The 18,330-nt window shown below is 41.1% G+C and overlaps 1 protein-coding gene across 5 annotated transcripts in view; it reads left to right on the top strand.

Moving 5' to 3' along the window:
• FARP2 (FERM, ARH/RhoGEF and pleckstrin domain protein 2) overlaps positions 1-18,330 on the top strand; it is a 68,660-nt gene that overhangs the window by 19,666 nt on the left and 30,664 nt on the right. For all 5 annotated transcript variants that reach the window (XM_027897697.1, XM_027897693.1, XM_027897694.1 and 2 more), the window contains exons 3-8: positions 3,549-3,653; positions 5,050-5,092; positions 8,821-8,899; positions 9,554-9,651; positions 11,673-11,787; positions 18,039-18,186. In XM_027897697.1, the coding sequence (XP_027753498.1) occupies positions 3,549-3,653; positions 5,050-5,092; positions 8,821-8,899; positions 9,554-9,651; positions 11,673-11,787; positions 18,039-18,186 (588 nt within the window). The remainder of the gene's footprint in view (positions 1-3,548; positions 3,654-5,049; positions 5,093-8,820; positions 8,900-9,553; positions 9,652-11,672; positions 11,788-18,038; positions 18,187-18,330) is intronic.

Below are 18,330 nucleotides of genomic sequence, written 5' to 3'. Positions count from 1 at the left end.
TTTTTTTCTTTCTTTATATGTGAAATAATTCAGTAATATCAGTAGTCGTTGTCTTGGCAGAAAATAAAGAGTAATTGAGAAGTTTGGAATGGAAAATATGCTGTGTTGTGGATTTGTATTGAAAGCAGGACCTTTCTGAAACGCATTCATGCAGCTGCTTGCCCTGATGCCAGAATTACAGTAATTAGGGAATTACTTAAAATATTTTACTTTGTGCTGCTTTTATGCAAATAAAACAGTGACGTGGAGCTGCCCACTATGTCACTTTCATTTTTGTCCACTTCAAAATGTCCAGCTTTTTGGAAAGGATGGTTATAAACATAGTAAACAATTTGAGGAACTAAATTGCTCTAAGAAGAGTTTTCCCACAGCATTTGAGGCACAATAGTAAAAAATCCTGTTCTGTCTCAAGCTTTTGAAACTCACTTCAAAATAAAATTAATACTGTTCTTTCAAAATGTGGCATTTATCTCCTGAAGGACATGAAATGCTACTCACCTTAGACTGGGGTTTTTCTTGACACCCAAAATTACAGTTGTTAGCCCAAGCAAAATTATTTTATGCTTTTATAATTTGATCAGTTGTCAAGTGCTCCCACTTTTAACCATCTTAATTTCTTCACCTTCAGCTTCTCTTGAAGGAGCATGGGCTTGACATTGGAAGGAGAGGTACCAGGGAAATGTGGCATACAGGCTTTTGTTTTTTTGGTTTTTTTTTGGTGTTTTTTTGGAGAGATGAAGGCAGCTGGACTGTCTTCAAGCATGGAGCTTGGTGGAGCTGCAGAGATGTAACTCAGTTTAAATGAGGGAAACCTGTGCATTACGATCTGTTGGGATAATTTTAATTCCTGTATGTAACTAGCCATGGACAGGACATAGATTACTTAATCAGCACAGTGCACAGTTTGGCTGTAAAAGTTGTCTGATTGATAGCAGGCACCTTTCACAAGTTAATCCAAGTGTATCAATTCTAACAGAAGGTGGCTGGAACCAGAATTGCTGCTTGCTTCACAAGTGAGATTTGGGTTGCAGGACATCTCCTGGTCAGGGGCTTCTAGAGTTCAGTAGATTTCTCCATGAAAAGGCAAGTGACATGTCCCATCTTCTGCACACGGAAGAATATGATGATGGTCAGGGTATTGCTGCATCCCCACAAATGTTGCTGACTGAAAAGTAATCCCTTCTTGGATCTGTGGGGCTGGGAGCAGGAGGCATATGTGTGTTTATCAGTACCCTAAAAAAAAGAGTCCTACTATATTTAAAGATATTTCTGTTACTATTTGAAGCTTTATTCATAACTGCATAGCAAGAAATGTATTTAATTTGGAAGGTAAAAATTTAACTTTCAAAATGCATCTCTCCCCTCTGGCAGAGTCTGTAACCTACCTGGGAAATGTGTCTGGAGACAACAGAGCAACAATGTAATTTACTGGACATGTGGCTTGCCATTACTTGTATCATTCTTTATTTCATTGTCACCATTTAAAAAGCAAAACCCATACCCTCAGAACCTTCTGTAAGCGCAGATTTTGGCTAAAAAAAAATTTACCTGTGTTCTTAAAAAGAAAATGCCATTTTAGACTTGTTCAGAAAAAGAGGAGAGTGCTCCTGCTCCCGTACTGTGTCATCCCTCAGCCAGGCATCTCTGTACCCTCTGTAGTCACCAAAAACTGGATCACTTCACCTGAGTTGCAGTTTTATTTGGGGGTTTCAGCATCAGTGGCCTGAGCCACTGTGATATCAAGAACCTTTTTGAATGGCTTATGTTTGTGCCAGATGAATTCACCCGACCAAAGCTTCTCACCTGTGGTTGCCCTTGTAGGTAATGTGAGTGGTAAAAGGATGAGTGAGAGGGATGAGCCATTCTCGTGTTGTTCTGTGCTGTTTCTGTGCTTTTCTCTGAGGTTACAGCGTTGGATTCCGTCAGCTCCACTCACACCAGTTCAAATACCAAAGCTATGTCAGATATGCAGCACTGCACAGCTGTTAAACTTTTTCTCACTGAAGTTTTGGGGGTTTTGTTAAGTGTTACAGAGGCATTTAGCTGAATTGCATAGTTTTAAAAATTACAGTTAATCTTTTTCCTGTAAGAAACATTTGCTTTTGAATTTTTTGTGCACCCCAGTAACATGAAACGATTGCCCCAGCTTTCACCATATTTTATACTTTTTAAACCTAAAGTAGCCCATTCTTTCTCTCAGATATTTTCATTTACATTTTATTAAATTATTCTAATTCTAGCGCTAGTTTGGCTTTAAAATGAATAAGGGTAGATTTAGATTAAATGTCAGAAAGAAATTCTTCCCTGTGAGGGTGGTGAGGCCCTGGCTCAGGTAGCCCAGAGACACCATCGCTGTCCCATCCCTGGAAGTGTTCTAGGCCAGGTTGGACAGGGCTTGGAGCAACCTGGGATAGTGGAAGATGTCTCTGGAACTGGATGAGCTTTAAGGTCCCTTCCAACCCAAAACATTCTGTGATAACTTATTAGGATGTCTAATACTTTTAAAAAAAGGCAGTATTTGGAGTTTAAAGAGTCAGTTACAGAACTCTGTGCCTGCTTTGATGGGAAAGTTGTGGAGTCTTCCATCACTCCGACTCTTCCACATGAACAAACCTCTGTAGCATCAATGCTGCCAGCGTGTTCTGTCAGATACCCAGCTGACCAGAATGATGCCAGACCCTGTCACTGCAGTTGTAGGATCACTTACATGGTCCCAGGTGTAGCTTTGTGGCTGTGCAACCTCTCTGCACCCTGCTAGGTTTTGTGTGTTGCTGGAATGGGTACCTAGAGGTGTGATAGCCCTTTGGCTCCTTCTCTGAGTGATGGATTGATGTGTGGGTTCATAAATGCTCTTTTTTTTGCGGTGGCTGCTACAGTCATGCTGAGAACATGCTGGGATGATTGAACAAGGAGCCCCAAGGGGAGCTGGTTTTGATGTGCTGTGGAAGTTTCCTGTTTTCTCCCATGTTGCCGTAGCTGCTTTCTGACAGTGTTTGGGTTGTGGGTTTGCCTCTAACTTGACTGTCAAAAAGGGTTGGTGAGTGGGTTTCTTGAGGGAGGGATTCATCGAAAGGACTCCACAGCAAGTGTGGTGTAAGAGAATTTAGTTGGGTTCCTGCTAGTCTGCACGGGGCCCTGGAGTCCCTGGTGTTGGGGTCTGCATGGAGCAGGGATTTGGCAGTCCCTGCTCGGTGTGCTGCTGGGGCAGACCACACCATCCAGCTACACAAACAAACGTGTGGGTTTATTGAAGGAGCTGCAAATAGCCTGCAGCTGGTCTCCTCGGGTCTCGTGGCTGACCCTGCTGTGAGAAGGAGGCTGGACGTAGGTGACCTCCAGTGGCCCCTTCCAGCCTCAGTTCCTCTGGTTCTGTGAAGGTTTTTTATGTGGAGCTGTGCCCATGTTTGTGTGTTACAGTGACAAAAAAAGATGTGAAAAATCTTTGTGATATTTTTCAACAGTTTCTAAAGATACTATAATTTGTTTTTTTATTTTCTGTAAATTTATGCATATTAATCTCACTGTAACTTTTTTTATTTCTTCCTTAGTCAAAATGTTATGGCCAGACATTACTGACAGAAGTTTACAAGCATCTGAATTTGATTGAATCGGACTACTTTGGAATTGAGTTCCAGAACCTCCAGTCATACTGGGTGCGTACTCTGATAATTCAGCTTTAATAAAAAGCTTGGGTGAATGCAGTTCCTTGAATGTTAAAAGTTTCCAAGTCTGCTGGACTGTCCTGTAGGATTATCTCTTGGATTCTTGTAGATCTGCTTCGCTCGCCAGATGATGACAACTACTAAAACAGAGGGGAGGAATCAGATCCTGCTGCTTCTAAAATCTCAGCAAATGTATAAAGCTGTTAAATAGCTGCTGATATTCCCACTTTCAGGGACAGAAATAAAATCCTCCTATCCTCTGGAAAGGGAAACATCAAGTCAAAGTGTGCTCTGTGGAGCACCTATAAAATCATATTACAGTGTGTAACTTTGATAGCGTTCATATTTATCCTTATTTAATTCTGCCTTCAATTAAAGCCCTTGAAGAGCCATCTCAAACCTCTTTCCAACACAAACCTCAGCAGGCATACAGGCCTGCAAGCTTTTTAAATCATTGATCTAGATCAGTGCTGACACCTTTAAGCCTCCTAGCCACTTATCCTGTACCTTGCAAAGAGGACAATGCGGCTTCTAAACCAGAAAATGTTCCCCAAACCCTCTTTTCATTTTTTTTTTTTCCCTTTTACTTTTTCTAGTTTTAGGACATGCAGAAAATGAGACTGAGAACATAGGGAGTGCTAATGGCACTAATCCACGCTGCTCTTGAGCCGAGGAAATACGATAAAACTTGTTTAGTTTCCAGTTCTTCTGCATGGTTTCCGAACTGTTACTGCGGCTAATAACGTTCTTAAAATCCTCATCTGTCTCTCAGACAGAGCAGTAACTAGTAAGGACCAAACATAATTGTCTTGTAACAGTTTCCTCTTTGGAGGGGTGGGGAAAATAAAAAGTGGAGCATCCAGAATATTTTGCATTACTTTTATGGATGTTCCTGTTACAAGAACACCAATAGTCTTTCTTTTAAAATGTGCTTGTCAAAAGAGAAAAAATGGTGGGAAATTAATAACGAGTAAAAACCCTTAAGTAGGTAGGTAAGAGTGCCAGAAAAAGCATGGAAAGGGAAAAAAAAATGGACCTTTTCTTGTTCTCCAGACTTTCTGTAATTCTGCAGCCTGGCTCCTGTCAGGCCATGGGTTTTGGCATGACTCTTGCCTTCTTGGCAGTGGGGCTGTGCTTTTGCTGACTGGGCTCTTTTTCTGTCCAGAGGAGCTTTAAGCACAGATCAGTGATTTTTCTACTGATGCATGAGAAATGTCAATTCAAATAGATAAGTTTGCTTTACTCTGTTTGTAAAGCAAAGGAATTACTGCACTGCAGAAGAAATGCTACTCATAAATTACTGCTTGATTTAAATTTACTTTTGATGCTTTCATATTATATTCAAATAAGAATGTCAGTTTGTAATTTTTTTTCTCTGCAATTTCAGATTTGGCTGGAACCTATGAAACCTGTTATTAAGCAAGTACGGAGTAAGTAGTTTTAAAAAAGGAAGTTTTCCTTAATTTGCATCTGCTTTATGTGGGTTGCTTTCACAATTACTACTTGATTTACTGGTTATGCTTCCCTGCAAATTACACATGGTAGGGGTGATAGTGGTTCCTGTTGGAACATGCCAACCTGATGTTTTTAATAGGTAGTATGTGGTGGGTGGAATGGAAACTTACTGCAGGTGGGATTCTTTCTCTGATAAATATCTAGATACATTGGGTCAGCTGGTGTTATGGTGAAGTGAAACATAACACTTGCTGTTTGTAAGCTTTTGGAAGTTGTGTTGTCATACCGTGGGAAGAAAAAGGAATATTTTGGCTGATTCCCATGTGAGCTCTTTCCATGTGCTCAGGAGCAGCTTTGCTAGGAGGGAAGAGGTAGGGATCTCCCTCCTGGGTGGTGGCTGCAGCTTCAGAGCTTCTGCTTTGGCTGTAAAATGTGGTTCTGCTCCCTGGCCAGGAGGATGCTGCAATAGCGAGGCTGTCTTGCCTTTATCCTACTCTGAAAAGTAATGTGAGAGGCACTCTAAAGGTGAAAAATAATTGAAGAATGCAGCATGCAGGTTGGTTCTTCAGATGTTGAAAGGTTAGATCCAGCTTTTTTTTTTTTTTTCCTTTAGAGGAGAGTTAAGCTGTTTGTTTGTTTTCTGCTTCTGCGTGCAGAGACTTTGTGGAAGAACAAGATCAGGAGGGTGTGGTGGATTCCTACTCCTTTCCAAATTCTGATTGAAATATGTTGAAAATTAGTACTGGGAAGTAGTTTTTTAGTTATTCTTCTGCCTAAAATTTATTGCCAGAAAATATGAAATCACCAATTCTAGCTAATATTTTAACACTAAAGTCAGGATTTTGACTTTTGCCAACATTGTTTTTTAAGCAGAAGGGCCAAACCAACTATAAAAGAAGGGTTCCTTTGGAGGGTATACAATACTTTCACTCTCTGTTTTCCCCACCCAAAAAAATGTTGGAGTGCCAACTTTTTATATATTCCTGACTGGAAGGAATTATATCCTTGTTAAAAGATCTGGTGGACCACAGCTCTGCAGTGCTGCTTGGTTACTCCTGTATTCTCTTCTATACTGTATAAATTGGGGAATCTTGACCTTAGATGGTGTTCCCTGATGGGACAAATATTGTTCTAAAATGGTCTAAAATCATGAGGACTTGCTAAAATTTGTGGCTGCTTTGTGGTCTACTACCCACGTTATGTTGCCAGTGAAAAGGAAAGATTTATTTTAAAATTTCTATAATTTTAATCTGTAAGAGGTACCAGTCACTTGTCTGGCAGATGTTCACGTTCTGAAATCAGTTTTAAATTGATTGAAATTTCTTGTTTTCTATACATTGGGCTTTTTGTTTGTCTGAGGTTTTTTTTTTTTGAATTTAATGATTTTGAAGTTAACCTCTAAACTTCTAGTCCAGCAGCAGGGGAATGTTGTCATTGGCTTTAAGGTGTTCCAGCTCAAACCTGATGGTTGATGTTGCTGGTGACTGCTGTGTGGCTGCAGATATGCACTTCTGAGTCTTTGACATCCTCTCTAAACACAAAATTTCTTGATTTATTCTAAATTACTCTTGGCTAGTGACCTGTTCTGAGATACATTTAGCTTTGTGTTGTGTGGGAAGAATTTTATTTTGATTATTTTCAAGTGAATGCAGTCAGTTTTACTACCAAACCGCTCCAGGAGGCAAGGGGTTTGGATCCAGATTTTCAGCTCCCTAACAGGCACAGAATATCAGGTTGGCCTTTGGGTACCTTCTCTGAGGTGCTGCCAGTTTATGTAGCGTTGTGTTCACTATCCCTGCCCAAGTAATTTTTCCTCACATCTCTTTTATTGTTGTCTTTGTTTTTGCTCAGATTTGGCTTCTTAAAATAAATTCTGCATCTCAGTTAACACTGGTCAAGTGTTTCTTCTCCTGATTTGAATGGGACTTATTTATAGAGAAAAGGCAAGGTTGACTAAACAAAAAGAGGAGGGTTGTGCTGCAGAGGCAAATATGCAGTATTATGATTTTAATTTTTTTATATTTATTGTCATTTGATGTAAGTGATGCTCAAAAGACTTCCAGAATTGCTCCCACATTAATACTTTCCAGTTGATTGGCATCAGTATCATGCAGTATTGTTGTTGACCTTGTGAAGATCTTCCAAAGGCTCAGGATATTTTCAGAAATTTGATGTGAAGTTTTGGGTTTTTTTACTGGAATCATTAAAACTATTCATTTTTCTCACTTGCTACATCTCAAGAACTATAAAATCCTTAGTCTCTGCCATATGTGAGCTTTCTGTGTCATTATACGGTGTTATTTTCCAGCCTTCTTTTATTTCTAGATGTTGCAGTGTAATTGGGATGTGGATTTTAGAGGTTTTTTGTTCACTAAAGCTTTGGTGATTCTGGGATTGGAGGCAGGGAGCTGCTCTTGTGACAACTGTGATAATCTCTGAGTCAGTTCTCCTAGTCAAAAAGCCAAGTCTGAAATTCCCTCATTAGCAAATGAGAGTGAGTGGAGAAACATTCAGCATATGAGAATTGGATATTCCAGACAGAAGAAATCAGTGTGCCTTGGGGCTGATGGGGTTAAACTGGACTTTGTCAAGCTTTAAGATATCTTGGTACTTAAAATAAATTAAAGCAGGCTGTCTTGCGCTTACCAGCATACTCCAACAAATTTGATTTTTTTTTTTTTTTAATTTCACTTTGTCTACGCTTGCTTTGAAACTGCAGTGGCACACAGAGTCCCGGGGTGGCTGGGCCTGGCTCTTGCCCAGAGTGTGCCTGCAGATGTCAGGTGGATGCTCAGCAGACCCCTGTAAGGACAGGCTGGCCAGTGCTCTGCCTGCCTGTGAAATACTCGGCCTCATCTGTTTTAAGGGAGGAAAAACAGCTGGAAAATGGTGGTGCCCAGTCCTGGCATGGAGAGTGACTGTGGTACCCTGTGGTAATTCCTTCAAACCTCCAGGTGAAGCGGTGATTGTGGTTCAGCTTGATGAGTCGTGATGCTGGAACTGTTAACGCGGACCAGTCGTGGTTGTGTTTTGTTGTAAAATGCTACTCAGGGCGTTATGGACCATTCCCAACAGCGACTGAGAGAACTCTGTTTAGTTTTGAACATTGAATTAGTTTTCTGCCTGTTGTTGAGATGGACAGGATAGTGTTGAAAATGGGAGGAAATGGGTATTACCAGGCATGCTGGGAGCAGGCTGCAAACACCCTTTATCTCTGCAGGGAGCCAGCTGGGTCCAGCCAGGCTTGTGGGTTCAGTTCTGATCGTGTGGTTGGTGTTGGGAGCCTGTGGGATGTGTCTCCCCTCTCCTCCCCTTCTGGGACCCTCTCACTGGGTCACCTGCGCTGCTGTTGTGAGCAGCCAAGTAGTTGCTTTGGGGTATTTCAGATTTCATGTTGAATGGAGCTCTTTTTACAGCGCTGAACCTGCAGACTCACCTTGGCATTGGTATCCAAGTTCCTCTGGAAACCAGCTGCTGTATCTCCTTTGACATGGACAGTCATGGGAGTTGAAATCTGGCTAGACTTCATGTGTTCTGTGCTTCTCTGCTCGTGTGCAAATAGAATATGCATGTACTTATGAAGAATGCCTGGTTTGGTTTTTTTTTTTGTTTTGTTTTGTTTTTGGTTTTTTTTTTTGGTTGGTTGGTTTTTGGTTTGTTTGTTTGTTTGTTTTTTTCGTGAAATGACCAACTTTTCTTCTAGGACCAAAGACTACAATGCTTCGTCTAGCTGTGAAGTTTTTCCCTCCAGACCCGGGTCAGTTGCAAGAGGAATATACTAGGTAAAGTAGTTATAGAACTATTAGATTTGCATTACCTACTGAATTAACAGGGAGGTAAGAGTAGGAGGGCAGTGCAGCTGCTTCCTAACAGAACTCAGGTGGAAGTTGAGTCAAAGAGCACTTGGAGTGAGTGTCACAGTTTCAGCAGACATGTGTTGGCAGATGAATGGTATCAGAAAAAATACTTTTCAAAATAGAGAACAGCACAGATTAGGGCTTGCCAACATCATGGTGTCAAGCTCTATAGAAAATAGTAAAATTTATAAACAGTACCTATATAAAATAATCAATATGTACTTTATAAGTTATTTAGGATTTAAACTTCTGAAGCCCACAGTTTGCAGCTGAAAATGACAGCTGCAGTTACTGCACAAATGAACCCTGCTTAAGACATGGTTTTCTTTCTACTTCCTTGTTCCTGTGAGTCCGTTGTGCTGGATCAGTCCTGTGTTGATAAATTACACTGGACAAGTCACAGGTTATTTTGTTTGATTAGAGTGTCCTTGGTAGCCAGGCTGCTGTGTTACCTTGGGTTTGGAGGGAGGAAGAATTAGGAGTTGCTGGTTTTATAACCCCCTGCTCAGTTGTTCTGTGGTCCTTTCATCTGGTACATGGATGGTCCTTGTAACTCCAGCCCTTGTACCTCTCCCTCAGGTACCTGTTTGCATTGCAAATCAAGAGAGACCTGGCAGAGGAGCGACTGACCTGCAGCGACAACACGGCAGCTCTGCTGGTCTCCCACCTTTTGCAGTGTGAGTATCCCAGCTGGGCTGACATCGGTGCCGGTGCTGACCCAGGTTAAATAGCTCACAGAAGCTTTTGGTAACTAAATGCCATCTCTGCCTCATGGTATTTCCTTCCCTACACACTCTAAAACATGTTGATTTTCAGCCCTGGAATGGTCATCCAGGCTGGCTGTGGGGAGGAACAACTGGTGCTTACGTGTGAGATAACTTTGGCTTCGTGGAGGCTGTAGGAAACCAAACCCCTTCCGTGTTGTCTGTTGTCCCTGGCTCTGCAGGCCATGTCACCAGACCTCCACATCTTCCAGACAGATGTTCCCATCTGCCTCTCTGCTCCCTCGACTTGGCTTCTCACTTTTCCTGTGCCTAGGGGAAGATGAGTGTATAAGAACTGGGCTGAAACGCAGCTAGAACTTTGCCAGAACAAGTTCCACAGTGGGGCTGTCAGCAACAACTTTCCTCCTCACTAGGAGGGAAAATAAAAATGGGAAACAATTGACTTGGAAGCCCTCCATGCTGCTACTGACTTGGTCTGTCTGTGCCTAAAGACCTAAAAACGTGGCCTTTGAGACAAGGAGGCTGGAAACCTTGATTGGATTTGGACACCAAATTGCTGGAGCAGCAGCCGGAGTGTTCACAGATCTGCAACCCGAGCTGCAGACAGGGCCTTTGGAGGCTCTTTGATGGCTGGAAGCAAAAGCTGTTCAATGATGTTCTTCACACGTGCACTGCTAAATAATTATTGGCTATCTAATTCTGCATTGCTATATAATAATACAGTTATAATAGTTAGGGTGATTTGATTTTATTTATCTTGTGTGTGTGCCATTAAAAACCTGCTTATGATTTCCCAGCAGTGGGGAGCTGGTGAGCAAATCTCACTGTCTTGCCTTCCTTCTGCTCTTCTGGAAAATTGGATGTGAGAAAGAATAGTTTTATTTTGAACGGAAATTATTTTACAGAAATCCTTTAAATATTTTTTACTTGTTTCGTGTGCTGGCTTGATTCTAAACAGGGTTTGCTGCATTTTTTTTAAGAACAAGTCCACTCTTTTGTCTGGCAGTAGCTGATGGCAGATGCCATGGGGAAGCCCTCAGACACAGAACAGGCATATTGCAACTCTTCCTTTGCTGCATGCATCCCATAATCTCGGCATGTGGCCTTTCTAAGTCACAGATTACCTGCATCTCTGTGTTTAGTTGCCCTTGTGTTTGTCTGATTTTTGATTTTGCTTATATTTTTGGCATCTTTTCAGGGAAATGAGCCTCACAGCTTAGTTTTTTTTGGGGGGGTTAGGATAATGTGTACTTTTGTCCTTTAAAAACTTTAGTGCTTTAATTTAGCATTGTAGCTTCATATTTTACTATCAGCAAAAATTAAATTACTTGTTAAAATGTATTTATTCAACTCATAATTTTTATATACATCTGCCATGTGTTCTGCCTGCCCTGTGCTTTTCTTTCCCAAGCTGAAGACTTCCAATCGCTTCATACTGTATATCAGATGGAAGCCATTCTGCACTTTCTAATCATGCCTTTTCCTCCTGTAAATCTCTTCCTAAATCCACTGTGTTGTGCCTGAAAGACATGGGTGTGTGAAGGGGAGACCAAAACTCCATCCATAATTTGCCATCTTCCCAAGTAGCCTTGTCCATTACTACTTTACATATGTTTAGAAAAAGATGCATTGAAACATGGTGGTTGGTATGAGGTATCTGTAAGTAACAAATGTTCACACCACCTTACAGGTTTTCTACATGTCTTGGACCCTTGAGAAGTCTAAATTTTCCAAATTATGTTTAAATACCGCTCTAATCCCCAGGAAGTCTTCTTGGGATAAATGTGAGAGTTTGGTAAAATGAAGCTGGATTGAAAGCGTGATACACAAATTTGAAGCACTTAAAGGCTCTTGGAGTCTCTGTAATTCCTTACCAAGTATTTTTGGTCATGGTTCCTTTTTCATTGTTTCTTCTTACTCTAACACTGCTTAGTTTTCTTCTTATTCTAAAATTGTTTTATTTTCTGTTGTAGCCGAAATAGGGGATTTCGATGAATCGGAGGATCGAGAACACCTTAAAACAAACCAGTATTTGCCAAACCAGGAAAGAATTGAAGGAAAGATCCTGGAGTTCCACAAGAAGCATGTGTAAGTGAGAATTAATGTAAACCCCCAATTTAACCCCTGGGGAGCAAAGTGATTTGCGTGGGGGATGTCAAACATGCTGTCTGATAGGATGTTGTTAAGAGAGTGTGAATTAAACACCATTTACATTGAGCAAGGAAAGTTGGGTGTTGCAATAGTTACATAGTTAGGACGGAGTTGTTGGGCAGTAGTTTTTTCTCAAGTGATTTTTGCAGCTTACCTTTAATAACAAGACAAAGAAAGCTATTGTATAATAATGGGTTCAGGCAAAATAATTCTTCAGAATTTCCAGGCTACAAAGTTTAGTCTCAGTTTGCCAGCAAATGCGTAGGTCTTGCTTTTGTCTAAATAATTAGAAATTAATTGCATCATACTCATTCTGTACTCATCAAGCACAAGAGAGATGAAGAAGGATGGAGGCAGTGGGGGAGAAGTAACTTTCATCAGAATTCATGCAACACCTTATCTTATGATAGTTTTGAAATAATGGAAGATTATTGGTGACAAAGAAACTCTTTGCCACAAATATAAAACTGGTTCCAAGAGGCAGTCAGGAACTGCAGGAACGTATTCTTCTGTAATTTTTGAGACCTTGAATATTAGGATTTAGCAATTTGAAGTGCTTTTATTAATTGTGAATATCTACCTGCCTGCTTTATTGTGCCTGGCTGCGTGTTTTGATCCAAATGCTGTAACTAGAAAGTGAAATGTTCCTTTTGCTTCATGTGGGTAAAATCATGGATCGTTGCTGACTGACTTCCTTTTAAGACAGAACAAGGAGATTTTTCAGGGCAGCATCTGTGTTTAAGGCCAAGACACATCCTGTAATATTGGAAAATGCGGCCATGCTATTAAAATGATCGTAAATCTTATTTTAAAGTAGTGTTTTAGAAGTGCACGTGCAAGCCACATTAAGATTAACAGCTGAGGCATGTAGTTAGAAAAGGTTGCCATTGAGCTTTAGTAATAACCTTCAAGGCATATTTTGAATCCCCCCACGCCTGTGGAAAAAATTTTGTTAGAGAGATGTCATTTTGCAAGCGCTGCAATCCTAAAAATAGCTGTGACTTCCGTGGTTTAACCCCAGCTCAGCCCCACACAGCTGCTTGGTCCCCCTCGGTGGGGTTGGGGGAGAGAATTGGAAGGGTGAAAGTGGGAAAACTCAGGGGTTGAGATACAGACAGTTTAATAGGTGAAACAAAAGCCACCCAAGCATGCAGAGCAAATCCAGGAATTCATTCCTTACTTCCCATGGGCAGGCAGGTGTTCAGCCATCCTCAGGAAGGAGGTTTCCATCACACATAATGATGACTGGGAAAGACAAACACTGTCACTCCGAATGTCCTTTTCTTCCTCCTCCTTCCCCAGGCTCTTCATGCTGAGCATGATGCCATATGGGGTGGAATATCCCTGAGGTCAGCTGGGGTCAGCTGTCCTGGCTGTGGCCTCTTCCAGCTTGTGGTGCTCTCCCAGTTGCTCGCCAGTGGAGTGTGTGTAGAGCAGAGAAGGCCTTGGCTCTGTGTGAGCTTTGCTCAGCAATAAGGAAAACATCCCTGGGTTATTAACACTGTTTTCAGCACAAATCCAAAACACAGCCCCGTACCAGCCACTGTGAAGAAAATTACCTCAACCCCAGCCCCAACTAGGACAACATCTCTTTTCTCTTCCCTTACTCAGGGAGTATTGGCCACCCTTTCCTATCTTTAGCAGCTGAGGAGGTCCCATGTTTTCTCAGTGTAGACACGTTTTTCCTCACTTCTGTTCCAAGGAACAGGCAGGAACAGGGACCTGGGGCATTTGGCTCCTTTTTGGCAATGCAAAGTGCAGTTGGACAGACATAAATATTTCCCTCTCCTGTTATCCTGGTGTGTCATATTTTTGGTTTTGTGGTTTATTTTCATTTTTTAATTTCCTTTAATTGACCTTGTTATTCCTCCACTTACCTTGACCAGACTGGTATTTTCAAGGCCAGGTTGGGTGGGGCTTGGAGCAGCCTGGTCTAGTGGAAGGTGTCCCTGTCCATGGCAGGGAGACTTGGAATCTGATGATGTTTAAGGTCCCTTCCAACCTAAACCATGCTATGATTCTGTGATTCTTTAGTGATGAGTGCTTCTAACAGAGACCTTTGTGCTAACTGAGCATCCAGGAAGAGAAACCCATTTCTGGCAGGATAGCTCATCTCCAGACCACTGCTGCAGCACCTTCTTTGTGCCTCGGTTTTCCTTCTTTTTTTTTTAATTACTTCACTGTAGCTATTAGAAGTGGTAGAGAGTAATCAACCTGAATAAAGCAGAACCTGTGTATCCAATCCATTCTGTATGTTGAGAATGTTGTAACCAGAAAGCTGACAATTGAAAGCTTATTTTCTATTAATTTTTTTTCTTTCACTTTGACAAATACTTTCTTTTACTTCCACAAGTATACTATACTTTGCAAATGTGGTAATGATAAACAGAGTGTGTTATATTTTTGGTGTTGCACATTACTTAGTTGCTTCAGCAAGAGCTCTTGTTAACTTTACTTATTTCTGTAGTTTATTAAAAAAAAGAAAGGGTTTTTATTTTGTAGATGGTTTATTGATGGTGGTGTAGTTAAACCCTGACACCCAGACACTCAAAATACTGTTTTTGCTGTAGTGTAGTGTATTCTACTACTGAGAGGAGTAGAATACCTTCCGTGAGGTGAGTGCAATCCAGGATTCAACTTGTGTTCACATGGCTGTGGTTTCTTTGTCAGGAAAGGAGTAGAAGATTTTATAGATTTAATTTTATGTTTACTGTTGTCTCTTATGTCCTTTCAGAACTTGTTAGCCCAGTTGTCCATGATTTAAATTCTTTCAATTGTGTGTTAATTAGAAAAATTCTAACTTTACACTTCACCTTTGAAGTTCTGTACTGATCAATGGGTTTAAATGCTCTCTAAATCACCTAACACTTGACAGCATTTATTCTGAATTCATTGCCACGGGAATATTGTAACACACAACCAGTATTGTGTAGATAAGTGGATATAAGAAACCTTTATGTTAAAACCTATTGCACTGACAGTGATTTTTGCTGGAAATACTGGTAATAGATAGTCTGTTGTCCATTGACCTGGGGAAGATTAAGTAGATTTATCTGCTTAATGGCTGAACAAAATTAGAGCAGATTGTTTTGGGGCTGGGCTGTGCAGCTAAGCCTGCAGCCATCATCTGAGGGCAGTTACTGAAACTGCTCTCTTTGTACCTGTCTGTGGTACACCTGGAGCTGCCTGGCTTTGTTCCTGGCTTCCCCACACTGGGTTCTGCCTTCTTTGGTAGGCACAGGCAGGTGGTGTGCAAGAGAACACTCTTAATGTTGGCTGCTGCCTTATTTTTTATTTTTTTTTTCTGAGATGTGCTGTGCTTTGGGTCGTATCTAACAGTATGTGAAATAACTGTCAGTGATTCTGCATCAGTTACACCAGACTGTTCCTGGGGAATTTTTAGTACTATGTAGCTCCAGTTTTCTAGTTGCCATTTTTTGTTTTTGTCTCCCTTGCCTTCCAACCCTCCTTGCCAACCTCAGCACCCTCTTTAAAAGACAAAGCCCCACTTTCATTCCTAATGTCGTTGTGTTCAAAAGAATTATAGCAGGAATTAGTGTGGGTGGGAGTTACACACAGTGCTCTCAGAGTGTAACTCAGGAAGCTGTAGCCAAAAGTAGGATTTATGATCTACCTCTTTTGTCTTGTGTGTGTTTAATAAACAGGAGCCACGATACTCCTGCTTTTATGACGCAGTTAAGGAATCTGTGGTAGAAATGGAAACAACACTTAAAGCTGGTATTAAAAGCACTTACTCATTTCAGTGAGGGGAAGAGAAATGTGCTTTACCAGTTGAAGCTCTTGGTACATAACTAGTACATGTAACAGTAACACTGCTAGAAATGCAGCTACAAGACTCTCTCTGTAGTCTGGCATTTCTTTTTCCATTTGAAATTAGGTTTTTGTTCCTCTGTGAGTGTTCTTTGCAATCCCTTTATACATACATGGTCACAAATATTGACATTTGGATAAGGGTGGATTATGGACTGAACTTGTAAACTTAGGAATGTCACTGGATCCCTGCCTTCTGCAGTTGGCAAATCAATGTGGGATTTCCTGTTGCAGTGTTTTAGATTCTTGTTTTTCCCCTTGTGAATGAATAAGGCAACAGAACACTGCTGAAATCCTGTTGTCAAATGTGTGTGCATTCAGTCTTACTTTCTTAGGGCATTTTGTATATATGTATGCTTTACTCTAAGGAACATTTTACTGAGTATCAAAGAAGCATTGTTTTTTCTAACAACTTCCATTTTTAAAATCCTAGCACACTAAATAAGTTTCATAATTGAACTCTGAATTGTAGAGGCAGTTCTTACATGGAATTAATATATATTGCCATCATCCCTGGTTCTGATAAATTCAAATGTAAAAATCATTCACTTCAATATTCTCTATATTTAAAAAAAAATCTATATGGAGCTAAACTGTTGTTTAACCTAACACATGACTCTAGGTAAATAGAAGGAGGTATTTTTAGGGAGCATGCCTAGAAAGGCAAGTTAGGAGGAGCAAGAGAATTTATTTAGTACCGATATTGTGGTTGGCACTCCGTAGTACACAAAAATAGGTAATGCTAAAAGTAGTTTATCATCTGTTTTAATGAAATGAAATGAAGATTTATGGAAGGAAGGCCATTTCTTGGAAAACAGGGGTTATAAAATTTGGCTTAATCTGTGCAGGAATCTAATTTGGTTTCAGCACTGCTTGGTTGTAAACAGAATAATAATAAATTTTTATCACCTATGTCTTCCTTCTATCATTACTTTTATCCTAGTGAACTTGCACATGGCTCATGCAGCACTTGCTTGGAAGTAATTTGGTATTTATTATTTCTAATCATTGTCAGTAATGATTATCAGTCACTTTATCCAGCTGTGGCTGAAATAGCCTCTCCCACAGCCTATCTCCGTAGCAGAGGGGCTTCAGCCCTCGGAGCATCTCCTTGGCCTCCTCTGGTCTTGCTCCAGCAGCTCCACGTTCTCCTGATGTTGGGGGCCCCAGAAGTGGATGCAGCACTGCGGGTGGGGTTTCCATGCAGTTGGCACAGGAGAAGGGTCTCCTGCCTTACCTGGTTCTCCTGGACTGTATTTGTGCCTAAAACTGGACCACAGTGTTGTCTTGCAGGATGTTTAGTTCAGAGACCTCCTTGGGCGACAGGCTTGTGTTTGTGATAAGGACTTCTTTGCTTTGTCATGTAACTGGGGCACCATCAGTAGCAATGGTTGGACTTGATCGCCTTCGAGGTCTTTCCCAGATGTAATGATTTTGTGATTCTATGATTCTAAGAATTCCCTTCATTTCCATGGCAGCATATGTTCATGGAGGGTCCTAAACCCTTTGTCAGGACCCCTGAGCTGATAGAGAGTGGTTTGACTTACAGGAAAAAGTGTTGTATCAGCTGAAAAATATAATACAATATAATACAATACAATACTATAATACAATACACTCCCTGTCATGGAGAAAAACTGGGTGATGAGAAAAAAGCATGACTGTTTTCACGCAGGAGAACAAAATGTCAGTGACATCAGCTAACTTGGGGAGCAGTGAGGGCTGAATCTTTGATGGGTGTGTGCCAGAGTCCTGAACAGTCTCTGTGTTGCTGTATTGGATGTTGTACACCCTCATAGAGCAGTTGCTCCCTTCTGTGTACAGCTTCCTCCTGTTTTCAATGTAATTTTGACAGCAGATGAGGTTTCATTTTAAAGATCCTTCTCTGGATTCCTTGGTGTGGAGGTAATTATCCAGCTGAAGGCTGGGGGAATCTGCTGTACCTGCTAGTAATAGAGTAATAATTTTGTAGTCCCAAAACGAGACCTGAATTGGGTCATTCTGTTGCAATATTTGCTTTCTTTCTGTTGCGCTGGCTGCGCAGCTCTGCCAGCTCTCACTTCTTATCTGGTTCACGCTGATGTGTACACAAGCAAGCAGAGGAAAGAGCATAGTGGATTGAAATTGGATTTGTTCAACTTCATAGTTTCAAAAATGAGCTAGTTAACATCTGTTTTAGCATCTGTCTTGGGATGCATTTGGGGTTGGTCATCGGCTGTGTCATACAGAACTCCTCTTACAGAACTTTCAGTGTAATACTTAACATTTAGTGCCAGAGTTCAGACTTAAGTTCATTAGCTGTGTTGGTATTATTATAGAATCAGATTGCTCTTAAAACTTTTTCTTCCTCTTTATAGGGGTCAAACTCCTGCTGAATCTGACTTTCAAGTGCTTGAAATTGCCCGGAAACTGGAGATGTATGGCATCAGATTCCACCTTGCCTCCGACCGTGAGGGCACCAAAATCAACCTGGCGGTTTCACACATGGGTGTGCTGGTGTTCCAGGTACAGTGGGGAGGGTGGAGTGTGTCTGTCTGTCCATTAGCATGTCTTGGAGTAAGTCTCTCATTTTAATATCATGTGTCTCTCATGACTATGATGCCACCAAGAGTGGCAGGGAAGTAGAGGGGCTTTATGTGAGAGTTAGGT

The sequence above is a fragment of the Empidonax traillii genome, unplaced genomic scaffold (genome assembly GCF_003031625.1).
Source record: "Empidonax traillii isolate 1590-97213 ecotype Southwest subspecies unplaced genomic scaffold, ASM303162v1 scaffold554:size495636, whole genome shotgun sequence".
In the NCBI taxonomy this organism is placed as follows: Eukaryota; Metazoa; Chordata; class Aves; order Passeriformes; family Tyrannidae; genus Empidonax; species Empidonax traillii.
Note: the sequence above shows the minus strand (reverse complement) of the source record. Positions and strands in the feature narration are given on the sequence as shown.